The sequence below is a fragment of the Typopeltis vanoorti genome, chromosome 7, assembly GCF_054136105.1.
Source record: "Typopeltis vanoorti isolate ZY-2024b chromosome 7, IOZ_Tvanoo_1.0, whole genome shotgun sequence".
Lineage (NCBI taxonomy): Eukaryota > Metazoa > Arthropoda > Arachnida > Uropygi > Thelyphonidae > Typopeltis > Typopeltis vanoorti.
This window is the reverse complement of record NC_143555.1, coordinates 27,425,660-27,440,870: the sequence shown is the minus strand read 5'-3', so window position 1 is coordinate 27,440,870 and position 15,211 is coordinate 27,425,660. Positions and strand designations below refer to the sequence as shown.

Below are 15,211 nucleotides of genomic sequence, written 5' to 3'. Positions count from 1 at the left end.
AATTCTAACCAAATGTGATTACTGATTACTTACCTTTTTTCTAGTTTTTGTATATACTGAATCAATAACTACATCACTGTCATTCTTCATAAGATCTATGCGAACGTAAGGATCACTGTTTTCAAGGGTAAAACAGAAATAAAATAAAATAAATAATAAATAAATTCATTATAATAAAATATAAGTAATTATTATTTTTACGGCTATTTTGCCTGCTTTTGTTTAGGAATGTCATTGGCTTTTTACTCAAGAATTTTTAGGGCATTGCAGATGTATTTTAGAGACAAATATATGTAGCATAATAGAAGAAAATTCCCACATACCTTTTCTTGGATGTTGCCTGTCTTCTTTCTGCGGTGTGCATACTTCTGCTGTTATAGTGTTGAAAGGGGTGGGGGGACTTAGGCAATGTGGGAGAATTAATTTGAAAAATCCCAGGTTTTTTGAATAACATATATACATATATTATTTTTAAGGGTGGTGGAGCACTTTTTTTGTAGGGTGGTAAAAGATGAAAAAGGGGACTGAAAATAGCAACTGTTTTTTAGAAGAAGGGGAAGAGTTTATGGGAAAAGGAGGCCGGGGAGAGGATTGACTGAGTGAAAGCAGTTTCGACCATGTAGGTCGTCGTCTGAACTCATGGAAGAAGTGAATGCTATGTCGTGTGAGCTTGGTGTTTCTGCCTTTGAAGTGTTTGTGCTATCGCCTATTGGTCAGAATTGTGATCTAATTTTTATGTTGTGAAGCTTCCAACACTCGGAGATTATGTAGGGTCGGTGGATGTTGATCGAGTTCTCGTCACATTTTATGGGTATCGTTTCTGATATTCTAAGCATTGTTTCGTTGTCTTGTCTGTCTATTATGATGGCCTTGCCGACTTTGGGAGTATGTTTTTGTTCAAGGGCGTGAACTGCTATTTCTGTTTTCCCTGTACTTTGTATTCTAATTTTCTTTTTGATGTTGCATTTTTTAGTGTTTAAATGTTCTAAAATAGGGATGCTACAGTCACAGAAGTGTTCTTGCAGTCTTGCCCATAAAGACCTGATGGTAGAACCTGTGTAGGTGATATCACAGTCTTTTTTGGCAGGGAAATTTGTAGACTATGTTGTTGTGTTCTAATATTTCTTTCTATGTATGAGATTTAGTAGGTTTTAGAAGATTTGAAAAATTTTGGTTTGTGGTGAATACCAGTTTGTAGTCAGTATGTTTGAAGATGTATTTGTAGGTTTTATATGTGTTCTGGATGTATGGCAGTTTGACAACTTTTTTGTGTTGGGAAGTATGTTTTGGTTGTTGGGTTTGTTTTGACGGGTATTTGCTGTCCTGTTTGCATAATTTATTAGTTGTGTGGGATAGTTGCAATTTTTAAAAATCTGTGTTAGTTTTTTTTATTTCTGTGTTGAGATAATTATGGTTAGTTGAAAACTTGTAAGCATTTATGAATTGCGATAGGATGACTGATTTTTTTTTTAACAGAACATGAATTGCATGAGTAGAAATGGAGGTAGTTTCCAATATGTGTGGGTTTGTGGTATATTTTCGTGGCTATTTTGTTGTTTTTTCTGATTAATATCAAGTTAAAGAAATTGATTGATTTGTTCTGTTCGGTTTCTATGGTGAATTTTAGTCTGTTGATGTAACTATTTAGGGATGCTTGTAAGGTGGTGATGTGTGTAGGTTCCCCAATGCACAGAATATCGTCCACGTATCTGTCATAAAAGGTGATGCCTGGGAGGAAGAAAAGGTGGAGTAGGAGTGATTCTATGTGTACTAGGAATAATTCCGCTAGTTGTCCGCTGATGTTTTTGCTCATAGGGAGACCAAAAATTTTGAATATATATGTTGTTGTTGAACTTGAAGTCTACCGAGATTATTAGTTTGATTAAGTTTATAATATCATTAGGTATTAATTTTGTATTAGAGTGCAGGGTGTGGTCTTCTGTGAGTAGTGTGTGTGTACGATGTCTAATGTTCTGGGAACATCCACGTTAGTGTATAATGAAGTTGCATCCAATGAAGTGAGGATGTCTTCCTGGGCAAACCAAACTGATTCCCACAACAAAATAACAGCTATCTTAAATGACCAACACACTTACCAAAAATTCCAAATTGACTCCACCCCGACCTCATAAAACAAATCAAAAGCACCCTATATGCCCTAAAAAATCAAAACAAGATAGACAAAACCACAATGAAAAACACACAACACCCCACACCACACATATATAATATCGTGTGGTGCGGACAATATGTATGTTCGGACCAATCAAAACCCACAAAGACAGTTACCCGATATGGCCAATAGTCTCCTACAAAAACATCACCACAGCACCTTTATCGAAATTCGTAGCCAAACTTCTCAAACCATTAATTACAACGTCTAACTCCATGATAAAAAATATGAATGACCTTTTCAAAAAATAAATAGCATAACTCTATCCTAGGAAGACATCCTCACTTCATTGGATGCAGCTTCATTATACACTAAAGTGGACGTTCCCAGAATATTAGATGTCATACACACACTACTCACAGAAGACCACACCCTACACTCTCATACAAAATTAATACCTAATGATATAATGAAATAATGATAAACTTAATCAAACTAATAATCTCGGCAAACTTCTTCAAGTTCAACAACAACATGAATATTCAAATTTTTGGACTCCCTACGGGTCAAAACATCAGCGGACAACTAGCGGAATTATTTCTAGCACACATAAAATCACTCCTACTCCACCCTTCCCCAGGGCATCACCTTTTATGACAGATACGTGGACGATGTTCTGTGCATTGGAGAACCTACACACATCATCACCTTACAAGCGTCTCTAAACAGTAACAGAAGACTAAAATTCACAATAGAAACCGAACAGAACAAATCAATCAATTTCTTATACTTGACATTAATCAAAAAAAACAACAAAATAGCCACAAAAATATACCACAAACCCACGCATATCGGAAATTACCTCCATTTCTACTCATACCATCCATGTTCTGTTACAAAATCGGTTATCCTATCGCAATTCATAAATGCTTACAAGTTTTCAACTAACCATAATTATCTCAACACAGAAATAAAATCCTAACACAGATTTTTAAAAATTGCAACTATCCCACACAACTAATAAATTATGCAAACAGGACAGCAAATACCCGTCAAAACAACCCAACAACCAAAACAAATTTCCCAACAAAAAAAAGTTATCAAACTGCCATATATCCAGAACACATACAAAGCCTACAAATATATCTTCAAACATACTGACTACAAACTTTATTCACCACAAACCAAAAATTGGCAAATCTCCTAAAACCTACTAAATCTCACACACAGAAAGAAATATTAGAACATCACAATGTAGTCTACAAATTTCCCTGCCAAAAAAGACTGTGATATCACCTACACAGGTTCTACCATCAGGTCTTTATGGGCAAGACTACAAGAACACTTCCGTGACTATAACATTCCTATTCCAGAACATTTAAACACTAAAAAACGCAACATCAAAAAGAAAATTAGAATACAAAGTACAGGGAAAACAGAAATAGCAGTTCACGCCCCTGAACAAAAACATACCCCGCAAATCGACAAGGCCATCATAATAGACAGACAAGACAACGAAACAATGCTTAGAATATCGGAAACGACACCCATAAAATGTGACGAGAACGCAATCAACATCCACCGACCCTACATAATTTCCGAGTGTTGGAAGCTTCACAACATAAGCCCCCTTTTTCATCTTTTCCCACCCTACAAAAAAAATACTCCGCCCACCCTTAAAAATAATATATGTATATATTATACAAAAAACCCGGGTTTTTTCAGATTAATTCTCCCACATTGCTTAAGTCCTACTCACTCCGCTTTCAAAACCATAACAGCAGAAGTTTGCACACCGCAGAAAGAAGACAGGCAACAACATCCAAGAAAATGTATGTGGGAATTTTCTTCTATTATGCTACATATATTTGTCTCTAAAATACATCTGCAATGTCCTAAAAATTCTTGAGTAAAAAGCCAATGACATTAAAACAGAGGCACTCCTAAACAATCATCATCATCAAATTCCTGCCATGTAGCCTCAAGGGGTGTACAGGATATTATAGTACTACATGAAAAATTTACATCATTACCAACTTCCTATCTACAATTTTCCTCCATATCAGTCTATTACTTATCAAGACTCCAATATTATCAGACCTCATATTTCTATCGTCTAAGGCACTTTGTACAGCATTTTGTACAGTACCCAGAGGAAGACCTATATCTTGGTCTTCCTCTGGGTTGTTTTCCTGCAAACCTGGCAGAGAACTCTTGTTTTGCTAATCTTTCCTCGCCGAATCTATTTAAGTGACCATACCACCTGAGATTAGCTCTGCTAATGCATTCCTGGATGCTGACAATGTCAAGTTCTTTCTAATAACCTCGTTTTTAATATGATATTGCCATTGATACCATCTGTTCATGCCTCTAATCTTTCTCAGGACTCTCATATCTGCAGTCTCCAGTCTTTGGTTAAGTGTTTTATTTTGACCCTGCTCTCAGCTGCATGAGTTAAAACTGGTTTGAACACTGTATTGTATACAGCTAATTTAGTATTCCGACTAAATTCTTTCTTATTCCATATGAATTTATTCAAACGATTTCCTACTATACCAGCTTTGTTGATTCTGTTGTCTATTTCCATATTTAATTTACCAACTTCACCAAAAATTGTGCGTAAGTAGCTGAAATGTCTTACTTGTTCCAGGTTCACCATTCACAACTTGGTTGTGAATGGAGAACCTGCCTATTTTCATTCTTTTTAGTGCTGACCTTCATACCATACCCATTACAACAGTTATTCAATTTAGTCAGGGAATCTTGCAGACTTGTAGCAGATTTATTTAGAAGTATAATATTGTCTGTATAAAGCAAAGAGCTGACATTAACATCTCCAATTTTGATATCATGTTTAATACCACTTTCCTTCATAATGTGATCCATACAGATAATGAATAACAGGGAATAATGTACATTCTTGTCTTACACCAGATTTAACCATCTTCCTGTACTTCTTCGATTTTAACTGCTGACTTACAACTCAAATAAAGACTAACTATTGCTTGATATAATGCCCCATTGACACCATATAACTGTAGCGTATTGAATACCTTCTCTTGCACCTTGTCATATGCCTTTTCAAGATCGACAAAACTTAAATACAGATCTTTGTTATATTCCCATGATTTCTCAACTATTTGTCGTAAAGTGAAGATCTGATCCCGACAGCCTCTATTTGGCCTGAATCCAGCTTGTTCTTCACCAAACTTTTCTTCCACAATTCTTCTCAACCATTTCTCAAGTACATTTGCATAAATCTTACCAGGAACACTCAGGAAATACCTCTGTAATTCTCGCATTCAGTTTTATTTCCCTTTTTATATATTGGTATTATGAGAGCTCTACTCCAGTCATCGGGAATTCATCCCTCTGTCCAGGCCTTCTGAACTATGCAGTGCAGCCACTATAATGTTTTTATACCACCATACTTCAGCATTTCTGGTCGAATATCATCTAATCGTGCTGCCTTTTGAAATTTAAGCCTTTGATGGCTTTTTCTACTTCAAGTATGAATATGTATTCCTGACTGTATGCCTGTTGAGTTTTTTTTTTTTTTTACCACTGTGCTATCAATGCTTGTTTCATTTAATTACTTATTTAATTTCATTTAATTACTTAATAATTTAATTGCTTGAGGTAGCAAATGAGAAGAGAGAGAGAGTTAGGATGGTGAGTCTGTTGCCATGGTATGACAGCGAAGAGTATAGAAGGAGGGCTATAATTGCTAATGACTTTAAGCGTGAATTATGTTTGATGAGTGGTGTGGAATTTGTGGATGTCTGGAATGAGTTCGATGGGCGAAAGGATTTATATAAAATGGATGGTTTACATTTGAATGGATTTGGTATACGGAGACTTGAAAAGGTGTTGTCGAATGTAGTGGAAGTGAATGTGCAGAATCAGGGAAACTAGAGTTGTCAAGGGGGGGATGGGGTGTAGATATGCAGACTTTAGCTAGACAGCTGAGTGTGTGAATGTGTGTAATATGCCCAAGCAAGTAGGAAAGACCATGAATCAGAATGGGATAGTTAGTATAAGGCATCAAATTAAAGATGGGAAAAATCGGCTTCTGCAATTCATGTATACTAATGCCAGAAGTATTAGGAATAAGAAGGAAGAATTCTTGGCCTTGGTTGGCACTTCCAGACCACAGGTTATGGGCATTAGTGAAACATGGCTGACAGAAGATGACACAGCTAGTGGGATTGAATGTGGGGGGGGGGGAGGTATGGTGTGTTCAGGAGTGACAGGGAGAATAAAATGGGGGGAGGAGTGTTATTGATGATACTGATGAATACAAGTGGAATTGCTGGATAGAGAAATGAGCACATTTGAGGCTATTTGGTGTGAGATTGAAACTAGCAGAACAAAATATACAGTTGTTTCCTGCTATAGACCAGGTGATGGAATAGATGGTGGAGATAGTATGCATAAGCAAATATAAGAAATGAGTGGTAAGAGGGTAACTATTATGGAAGATTTCAATTATGGTAACATTGATTGGAAGGAGGAGAGGACACATGGGAGAAAGGAACTGGATTTTATGCGGTTATTAAGGGATAACTATCTGCGACAGCATGTAATGGAAAATACTGGAGGTCAGAGAGTGCTTGACATAGTAATTGCATCTGAGAATTTGGCTGTAACGAATATGACCATGTTGCCACCGATTGGTGAGAGTGATCATAGGGTCTTGACTTGGGAGGTGGCTAATGGTGTGGAATTTACAATTAAGACAGGGTACATGTGGAATTATCGGACTGGTAAGTATGACAAGCTTAGGAGTTTGATTGGTTCAGTGCCATGGCATGTACAACTGCAAGGGCTAGAAGTTGATAGTGCATGGGAGGCGGTTAAGAAGTGTTTTGCATAAAGCAATGGCTGACTGTATGCCTAGAGTCCGAATAATAAATCAAGTATAGGTTAAATGGATGACTAACACCATTAAGCTCATCATCATCATATGTATCAAGGATTTAGGTCTAGTATGGCCTGTTCCGGCCTTAGAAGTCATCGTTGAATCGTTTAAGAGGACGTCCTGGTTTTCTTTTTTATAATGGCTTGAGCTACAAAAAAAGAAACAACTATGGGGGGAATTTAAGGAGAAAGGTGATCGGAAGGCACATGAACGGTATATAAAGTGCAGGCCAGAAGGGTAACGAGTGTGGTAAGAAAAGCAAAAAAGGATTACGAAAGAACATTGGTCATGCAGGCTAAAGAGAATCGTAAACAGTTTTTTTGATATGTTGCAAGTAAAAGAAAAAATGTATATGGAAGAATGATTTTAAAGAATGCCGATGGTAGGGAGGTAACCGAATCAGTTGATATAGTTGAATTACTGAGCGAGCACTTTGCAAGAGTATATCATCCAGGTGGTGACATTGCAGAAATGAATGAACCAATAGATTATACGAGAATTGTGGTGAATGAAGTGGAGGTGAGTAGTCTATTGCAAAACCTCAATGTCAATACATCTGTGGGATTGGATGGTATACCGGCACAGGTCTTACGTGAAGTGGCTAAAGAATTATCAATGCCCTTGACCATGTTGTTTAATCTGAGTCTCGGGTCTGGGTAATTCCCAAGGGGGTGGAAAGAGGGGAAAATAGTTCCACTGCATAAAGGAGGTTCCAAGACTGCTGTTGTAAATTACCGACCGAGTAGCATATCAGGAATCTTTGTCAAGGTCTTGGAGAAATTAGTCAAGAGAAGAATACAGGATTGGATAGATGAAAATGGGATACTGTATGGGGGACAACATGGTTTTGTGAAGGGTAGATCATGCCTCAGTAACTTGCTCACGTTTCATAACACAGTGACGGCTGAACTGGATAAGGGTAATGGGTTTACAGTGATTCTACTGGACCTTGCCAAAACCTTTGACAGGATACCACATGGAACTCTAATCAGTAAACTGGAGCAGATGGTGATGGATAAAGAGTTGGTGAAATGGATAGGAGGGTGGTTGATGGAGAGATACCAGAGAGTAGTTTATTCAGGAGTTGAGTCCAAAAGACGGCTTGTGACTAGTGGTGTGCCGCAGGGTTCTGTTCTTGGACCACTTCTTTTCAATTTGTTCATTAATGATATAGGAAAGGATATGAGAGGAAGTGTTCACTTGTTTGCTGATGATGCAAAGTTGGGTAGGGCAATAGTGAATGCAGAAGATGTCAAAATCTTGCAGGATGACTTGGATAGATTGGATTTCTGGGTTAAGGGGAATGGATGTCAATTTAATGTGACAAAATGTAAGGTTATGCATTTTGGGGTGAAAAGATTAACAGCAGTATATCACATTGGTGGAACCATACTCCAGGAGATTGATGAGGCCAGGAATTTGGGAGTGTTGGTGGATAGGGAGTTGAAGTTTAGGGGGGCACATTGCAAAAGTGACTAAATCAGCTCATCAAATCACTTGGCTTCTGAAAAATACTTGAACAAGCAGAGACAAACAAGTTATTGTTCCTCTGTATCAAGCCTTGATAAGACCCCATCTAGACTACTGTGCCCAGATATGGGCGCCAGGGTTTCTTCTTGATGGGGAGGAGGTGGAGAGGATCCAGAGACGAGTGACCAAGATGATAGCAGGTCTGTGGAATGAACCTTATGAGAACAGGTTGAAGAATTGTGGGTTGCAAATATTGGTTGATAGGTGGAAAAGGGGTGATATGATTGAGACATTCAAATTACTGAAGGGTTTCTATAAGATTAATCGAGAAGATATTTTTGAGAATAGGACTGGTGGTGGGAGGACTAGGGGCCATACATGAAAGCTGGGCAAGAATGTGGTTAGCAGGGATGTTAGAGCTAGGTTTTTTACTTGGAGAGTGGTGAATGAGTGGAATAAGCTGCCAGAGTCTGTTGTGGGTGCTATGACCGTGAATGAGTTCAAGGCGAGGTATGATAGATACTGTGTGAATGTCGAATAATAGTTCTTGACATGATGTTAGGGCCTCCCTCGATGAGTCTGTCGACTCCTTGGAGTTGCCCGGAATAATAATAATAATAATAATAATTTAGCAATTTTTTGAAGTAATTACTCCTTACTTCAAGGATATCTTTTTCTCCTGTTTTCATGCCACCTTTATCATCTCTAACTTTTACAGCACTATTTCCTCTATATCTAAGCTTCTTCAACAACCTCCAGAATATTTTGCTACCTTTTTAATATTTATTTTCTATGTTCTTGCCAAAGTCCTCCCATGACTTTTGTTTAGCTAGTTTTACACAGAGTTTAGCTTTCTTACATTTGTCTCTGTATTCTCTAAGAACACAAGCACTCCTAAACAAAAGCAGGCAAAATAGCCATAAAAATAATAGTTTTTAAGAGTAACATGGGTGTTTCCCTAGAAATAATACCTAAGTAATTATATTTATAAATACTTATATAGCATACTTTTCTTTCTCATCTGTCAGATGATAAGTTGAGTCTCCTATGAACAAACCTTTGCTATCTGCCTGTTTCTATCATCTCCCTCAAGCTTGATAATTGTGATCTTTCTTTCAAAGCCAAGTTTTTTTTTGGTCTCCCACTTGATCATCTTCTAACAATGATTCTGCTGAAGACTATGTCTGGTGAGGTGTCCTAACCATCTTAATTGTTATTTAAGAATTATATCTGTGATATCATTTCTACAACTTACACATGTAGAAAGACATTAAAATTTTATTCAAAAACGTGCTATATGATTCATTTCTTATGACTCACATTTTGAATGTAGTTACTGGGCTTTCTCCCTGATGATTATGCCTAAGGTTCAATATATATTTCATCCAACGTATCTTGGACATCATTAGCAGAAAGACCAGTAACTATGTTCAAAACATGAATCAAGAATGAATCATGTAGCACGTTTATGATTATAAAATTCTACAGAAAAGAATTCTATATTTTTCTATGTGTAAGCTGTACCAAGCATCTATAAATATGTCTAGCAGATGTTCCCTTAAAACAATAAGTAATTACATATTTATTATGAAAATTAGTTTCTGTACTTAGTGTCATATATTTAAAATTCTTCATATCTTTAAGAATAAAAGAATTTTTAATGTTATAAAATTGTTATGAGAGCTCTATGCCATCAATAGGAGATTCATTAATCAATTTTTCAAATCAGATCTAAAGAACTTTGAATGTTATAAAATTGTTGTGTTGTAAGAACCCAATCCAAAACATTACAGGAGGTTTATCAACTGGCTATATTTAGGCTAGTATACCCTAATCTTGTTCATCATCTCCATACCTGTTACAATCTCAAACAACATATTTGCATTCCACAAGCCCACCACTACTCCAAAAAGAATTTTATTAACTACCACTTACAAAGCAAGAAATCACTTATTTCTCTCTTATTTAAACATCACTCCTTTGTATCTTTTCCAAGAAATAGTCACAAGCCAATACCCCACTTCCAGTATACGAATAATCCCCTATACATTAATCTTATATATGTGCTCACCAAATTGATTGGAAAAAAACCTTTGATTGCGCTCTTCGATTGGAAAAGATTGAAGGCATATTTTCTTTATATATTTTTTATATAGGCATATTCAACTGAAGGTGAGTTAGCTAATCTCAGACAAAAGTAGCATTCCACAAAACCACTCATTTTTCATTACACATACAAGCAAATCAATCAGGAAAACCTCCGGAAAAGTCTTCCCAGTAGATTTCGGTGTGATAATGCTCTTTCATTCTTCTAGAAAAGCATTAGTCACTGATGCCAGGCATCAGTGACCACAGGTGTTCACAAGTAGGGCTGAGATCAGGACTCTGTGCAGCCCAGTTAAGTTCAAACCCACCTCATAAAACCATTCCTGCACTTTGCAGATGGAAGTATTTTGTGTTGTAAGCAAATAATTATCTAGAATGTCATAAAACTAATTACGGGTATAGACCATATTGGTCTGTTCCAGTCTCATTATCCATCCAATATCCCGTTTTTGAGTTCTACCCTGCCTTCTCTTTCCAATTGGCTTATATTTTAGTATATGTTTAGGTTGTCAGGTGTTGGCCATTCGGTTTACATGTTCAATCCATTTTTGTTTATAATTGTTTAGTTTTTCTTCTATTGATTTTGTTTTTAGTTCTTTTAAAATGTCTTCATTTCTTTTTTTGATCTAATAATGTGTATTTTGCAGTTCTTCTCATAAATCTTATTTCACTTGTTTTTATTCTTTGTTTATCTTGTTTGTTTATTGCCCAAATTTCACAGCCATATAATAATGTGGGCACTGCTAAAGTATTGTATATTTTCGAGCGTGTTTCTTTTGTACTATATTTGGGTTCAGTGTTCTATTTATCAAGCCTATAATCTGTAAAAATTTCGAAGTTTTTAATTTTATATCTTTTTCTCCTTCATACAATATTTCACATCCAAGATAACTAAAAGTATGTATCTGTTCTATTATCTTATTACACAGTCCAACACAATTTTTGCTGACTTTTATATGAGACTTGTTTTTTACTAATTTGGGTGCACTGATTTCAAATATCAAACCCATTTTTCTCTATCATGTCAGGTTTTCCCTCTATGGCATTTTCTTTTTGCTAATTTGTAAGTTTTTGATAGTTTTAAGGAGGCAGTACTATTTAGAGGATCAAAAAAATCGATTTTTTAATATTATTTTCTGAAAGTATGTACTTTTAAAAATCTGTTCCTAACTTTTTATCAAGAAATTCGAAAAATTCCCGAAGATATAGCCTATTATTCAAAGCGGTGCGCAGATCAGAATCGGAGCGCTCACCGCTCTCGCTTGTTAGTAAATGAATAAATGCGTAAGAACCTGCAACAGCACGTACTGGCGCTTTGAATGCGAGAGAGGCCGATAATTAGATACATAACTACTTAACAATATTCATTAAAAATTAAAATAATATTTATAAAAAAATAATTTTACTTACACATGAGTTTCAGGGAATAAATTTTTGTTTGTAGCAATTTCTGCTGTGTGTTCTGTTTTGGCAATCCCTTTGAATACTCCAACAGTAGTCGGCCATCATGTGAGAATCCCATCTTCCTTGGTACCGATCGTTCATAGTTTTTAAGTCTTGATGAAATCTTTCGCCTTGTTCATCGCTTACAGCACCTAAATTCTCGGGAAATCTATCAAGATGACTGTATAGGAAATGAAGCTTTATGCTCATGTTGCAACCTAGGCGCTGGAAATTTTCAAGCATTGTTTCCAAGAAAATTATTCGTAACCATCGTAAATGAAGTCCAGGCCTCTCATTAAAGTTCTAATTTGCTAATTTGCAGTCCATCAAATACACCGGCTTTAATTTTTTCATAAAAGTTGTGGAAATTTTTCACATATGTATTGGAAACAGTCACCTTGTAAATCTGAAGCTTTAACATACTGCTTCATAAGAGCTAGTTTGATGTGTAGAGGTGGAAAAATGATTTTTTCTCTGTCGATTAAAGGTTGATTTATAACATTCTGTTCTCCAACATTTAAGGATATTCTAAGAGGCTAATGTTTCTGACTCCAGTGTTGGTTTCTAGCTCGACTATCCCAGAAGCATAGAAAACACGGAAACTTTGTATATCCTCTTTGAAAGCCAAGTAAAAAGTTCACCATTTTAAGATCCACACAGATGATCCAGTTATGGTCTGTATATTTTAATAACTTCAGAACCTTTTTAATGTCCTCATATGTTTCCTTTAAGTGGACTGAATAGCCAATAGGAATTGAGCCATATACATTCCCATTGTGTAGTACGACACACTTGAGACTTCTGCTTGAACTGTCGATAAATAAACGCACTCATTTGGATGATATTGTACAACACTCGTTTCAGTTAGTAAACCTGACACATTGTTACAGTAAACAAACCCACACTCGTGTTTAAAACGTTGTACAAGATTACTTTCCCTGCTACGATAAAAAGTTATCTTCGTATCTTGCTCCAGTAAGTTTTTTTCATTTAATCTTGAAGCTAACAATTCCGATGATTCCTTTGATAGGTCCAAATCTCTTACTAAGTCATTCAATTCCGCTTGAGTAAAACGTTGCGGTCCAGAACTAGAAATTAAATTTTCATTGTCTAAATCAACATCCGGGTCTAAAAAACATCTGGCATATCCCCGATCATGCTCGTTCTCAAGTAAAGGAAGTCATTTATAAATTGGCACGGCTATTTCACTGGAATGAGCAACTGGCCGAATTGCTGAGTCGAGATTTGGATACACAATTTTTTTCTTATTCTTCTTATTATAACCAGAAGTCTGAACTAAACAAAAATAGCAATCATCTACGTGATTTTTCGGTTCACGCCAAATCATTGGAATGCCAAAGGCTAATTGTTGGCGTTTTCCCTTGCTCCACTGTCGTAAATTTTCTATACATAGCTTACACACTTTATTTGGAGCCCATGACTTGTCCTGATCTGCAATTTTTACGTCAAAGTATGCAAAGTACACTTTCTTAACGAAATCAGTGATATTTGTCCTTTGACTGGGAACAATAAAGCTGCCACAAATGTAGCAGAAGGAATCTACACTATTGACACAATTTTGAGTAGTAGACATGATGTATTTTCTTCATTGCCAACTAACATGCAATTAACAAGACAAAAAAAACCAGAGACTTTATTGTAACATTATAAGCGCTCATCATACTTTCACGATCGACTGATTTCGATCGTTCTTTGTCCGCTATGACGCATATAGCATTCATTTGTTTTAGGCAATTGTCATCGCCTACTTTTCATCACCTAAATGTATTAGGTCGGTTACTGGCCTCTCTCGCATTCAAAGCGCCAGTACATGCCATTGCAGGTTCTTACGCATTTATTCGTTTATTAACAAGCGAGAGCAGCGAGCGCTCCGATTCTGATCTGCACACCGCTTTGAATAATAGGCTATATCTTCGGGAATTTTTCGAATTTCTTGGTAAATAGTTAGGAACAAATTTTTAAAAGTGCATACTTTCAGAAAATAATATTAAAAAATCGATTTTTTTGATCCTCTAAATAGTACTGCCTCCTTAAAACTATCAAAAACTTACAAATTAGCAAGAAGAAAATGCCATAGAGGAAAAACCTGACATGATAGAGAAAAATGGGTTTGATATTTGAAATCAGTGCATCCAAAATAGTAAAAAAACAAGTGTCAGATCATAATCAGCAGAAAAAAAAAATTTTTTTTGTTGGCCAGTGTTATTAATAACTATTCTGCTTCTAACTGGAATTTATCCACAAAATGCCATTGTTTCAGTTTTATCTATGGAAATTTTCATTCCAAATTGTTCTACTATAATGTTTAAATTATATATTGTTCTTTGTAAATTCTGATATTATTACCTGATCATCTGCAAAAAAAAAAGTGTATTTACAAAGATAATAAGCCGAAAGGCTATTTTACCAGCGAATTTGTTAATTAAGAGGGAGATGTTAAATCCCATTTTATTTTATAGCCGGGTACGAAACTCGGGTCGAAATCCATCTACCTCATTAGAGTTTCAATGCCGAAAAAACAATCGGCGGAACCAAGTGTAAATGATCACTTGGATAGTACAACATCAGGGCAACTCCATGCAAAGGTGGAGCAAGCTCCCTCACTAACCTTAATATTCTTTCATAATGTAAAACCCAGCTCCTAAGAGATGTATATAAATTGTTTTACATTATGAGAAGAGGTCACTACCCAGACCGGTTTCAATCTTTTTTTAAGGTCTCATCAGTGAGTAGGTAGACCTGGAATATCAAGGTTTAAGTGAACAGAAACTTACATACCTCTAAGTTTGAGAGACTCCTGAGTCTCTCATAATCACCAGCCTTATAGTTGAACATAAACCCCCTTCTTGACAGAGAACTCAACATGTTTGGAAACTTCCCAGAACAAGATGCAATGGTCACTCTCCCTACATAATAATAAATATTTTTTCATTTTCCAAAAATGTTACAATAAATCTCATTATATACTTCTGTTATGTAGATATACTTCTATTCAGCATATCCGCACAACAAGGATTACTGTTTAGAATTTGGAAAATGTAGCAGATATTAGGTCAATAAATTTCAAATATTCTCAAGCCAGTTTTAGTATGTTTTGAAGGAGAAGAGGAGGGGGAAGAGAGGAGACCTACTTCTAG

General features: G+C 36.1%; 1 protein-coding gene across 2 annotated transcripts in view; it reads right to left on the bottom strand.

The window, feature by feature from the left end:
* Nedd4 (E3 ubiquitin-protein ligase Nedd4) overlaps nucleotides 1-15,211 on the bottom strand; it is a 523,801-nt gene that overhangs the window by 434,793 nt on the left and 73,797 nt on the right. For both annotated transcript variants that reach the window (XM_090395739.1, XM_090395738.1), the window contains exon 3: nucleotides 34-115. In XM_090395739.1, the coding sequence (XP_090251865.1) occupies nucleotides 34-90 (57 nt within the window). In that variant the 5' untranslated portion in view covers nucleotides 91-115. The remainder of the gene's footprint in view (nucleotides 1-33; nucleotides 116-15,211) is intronic.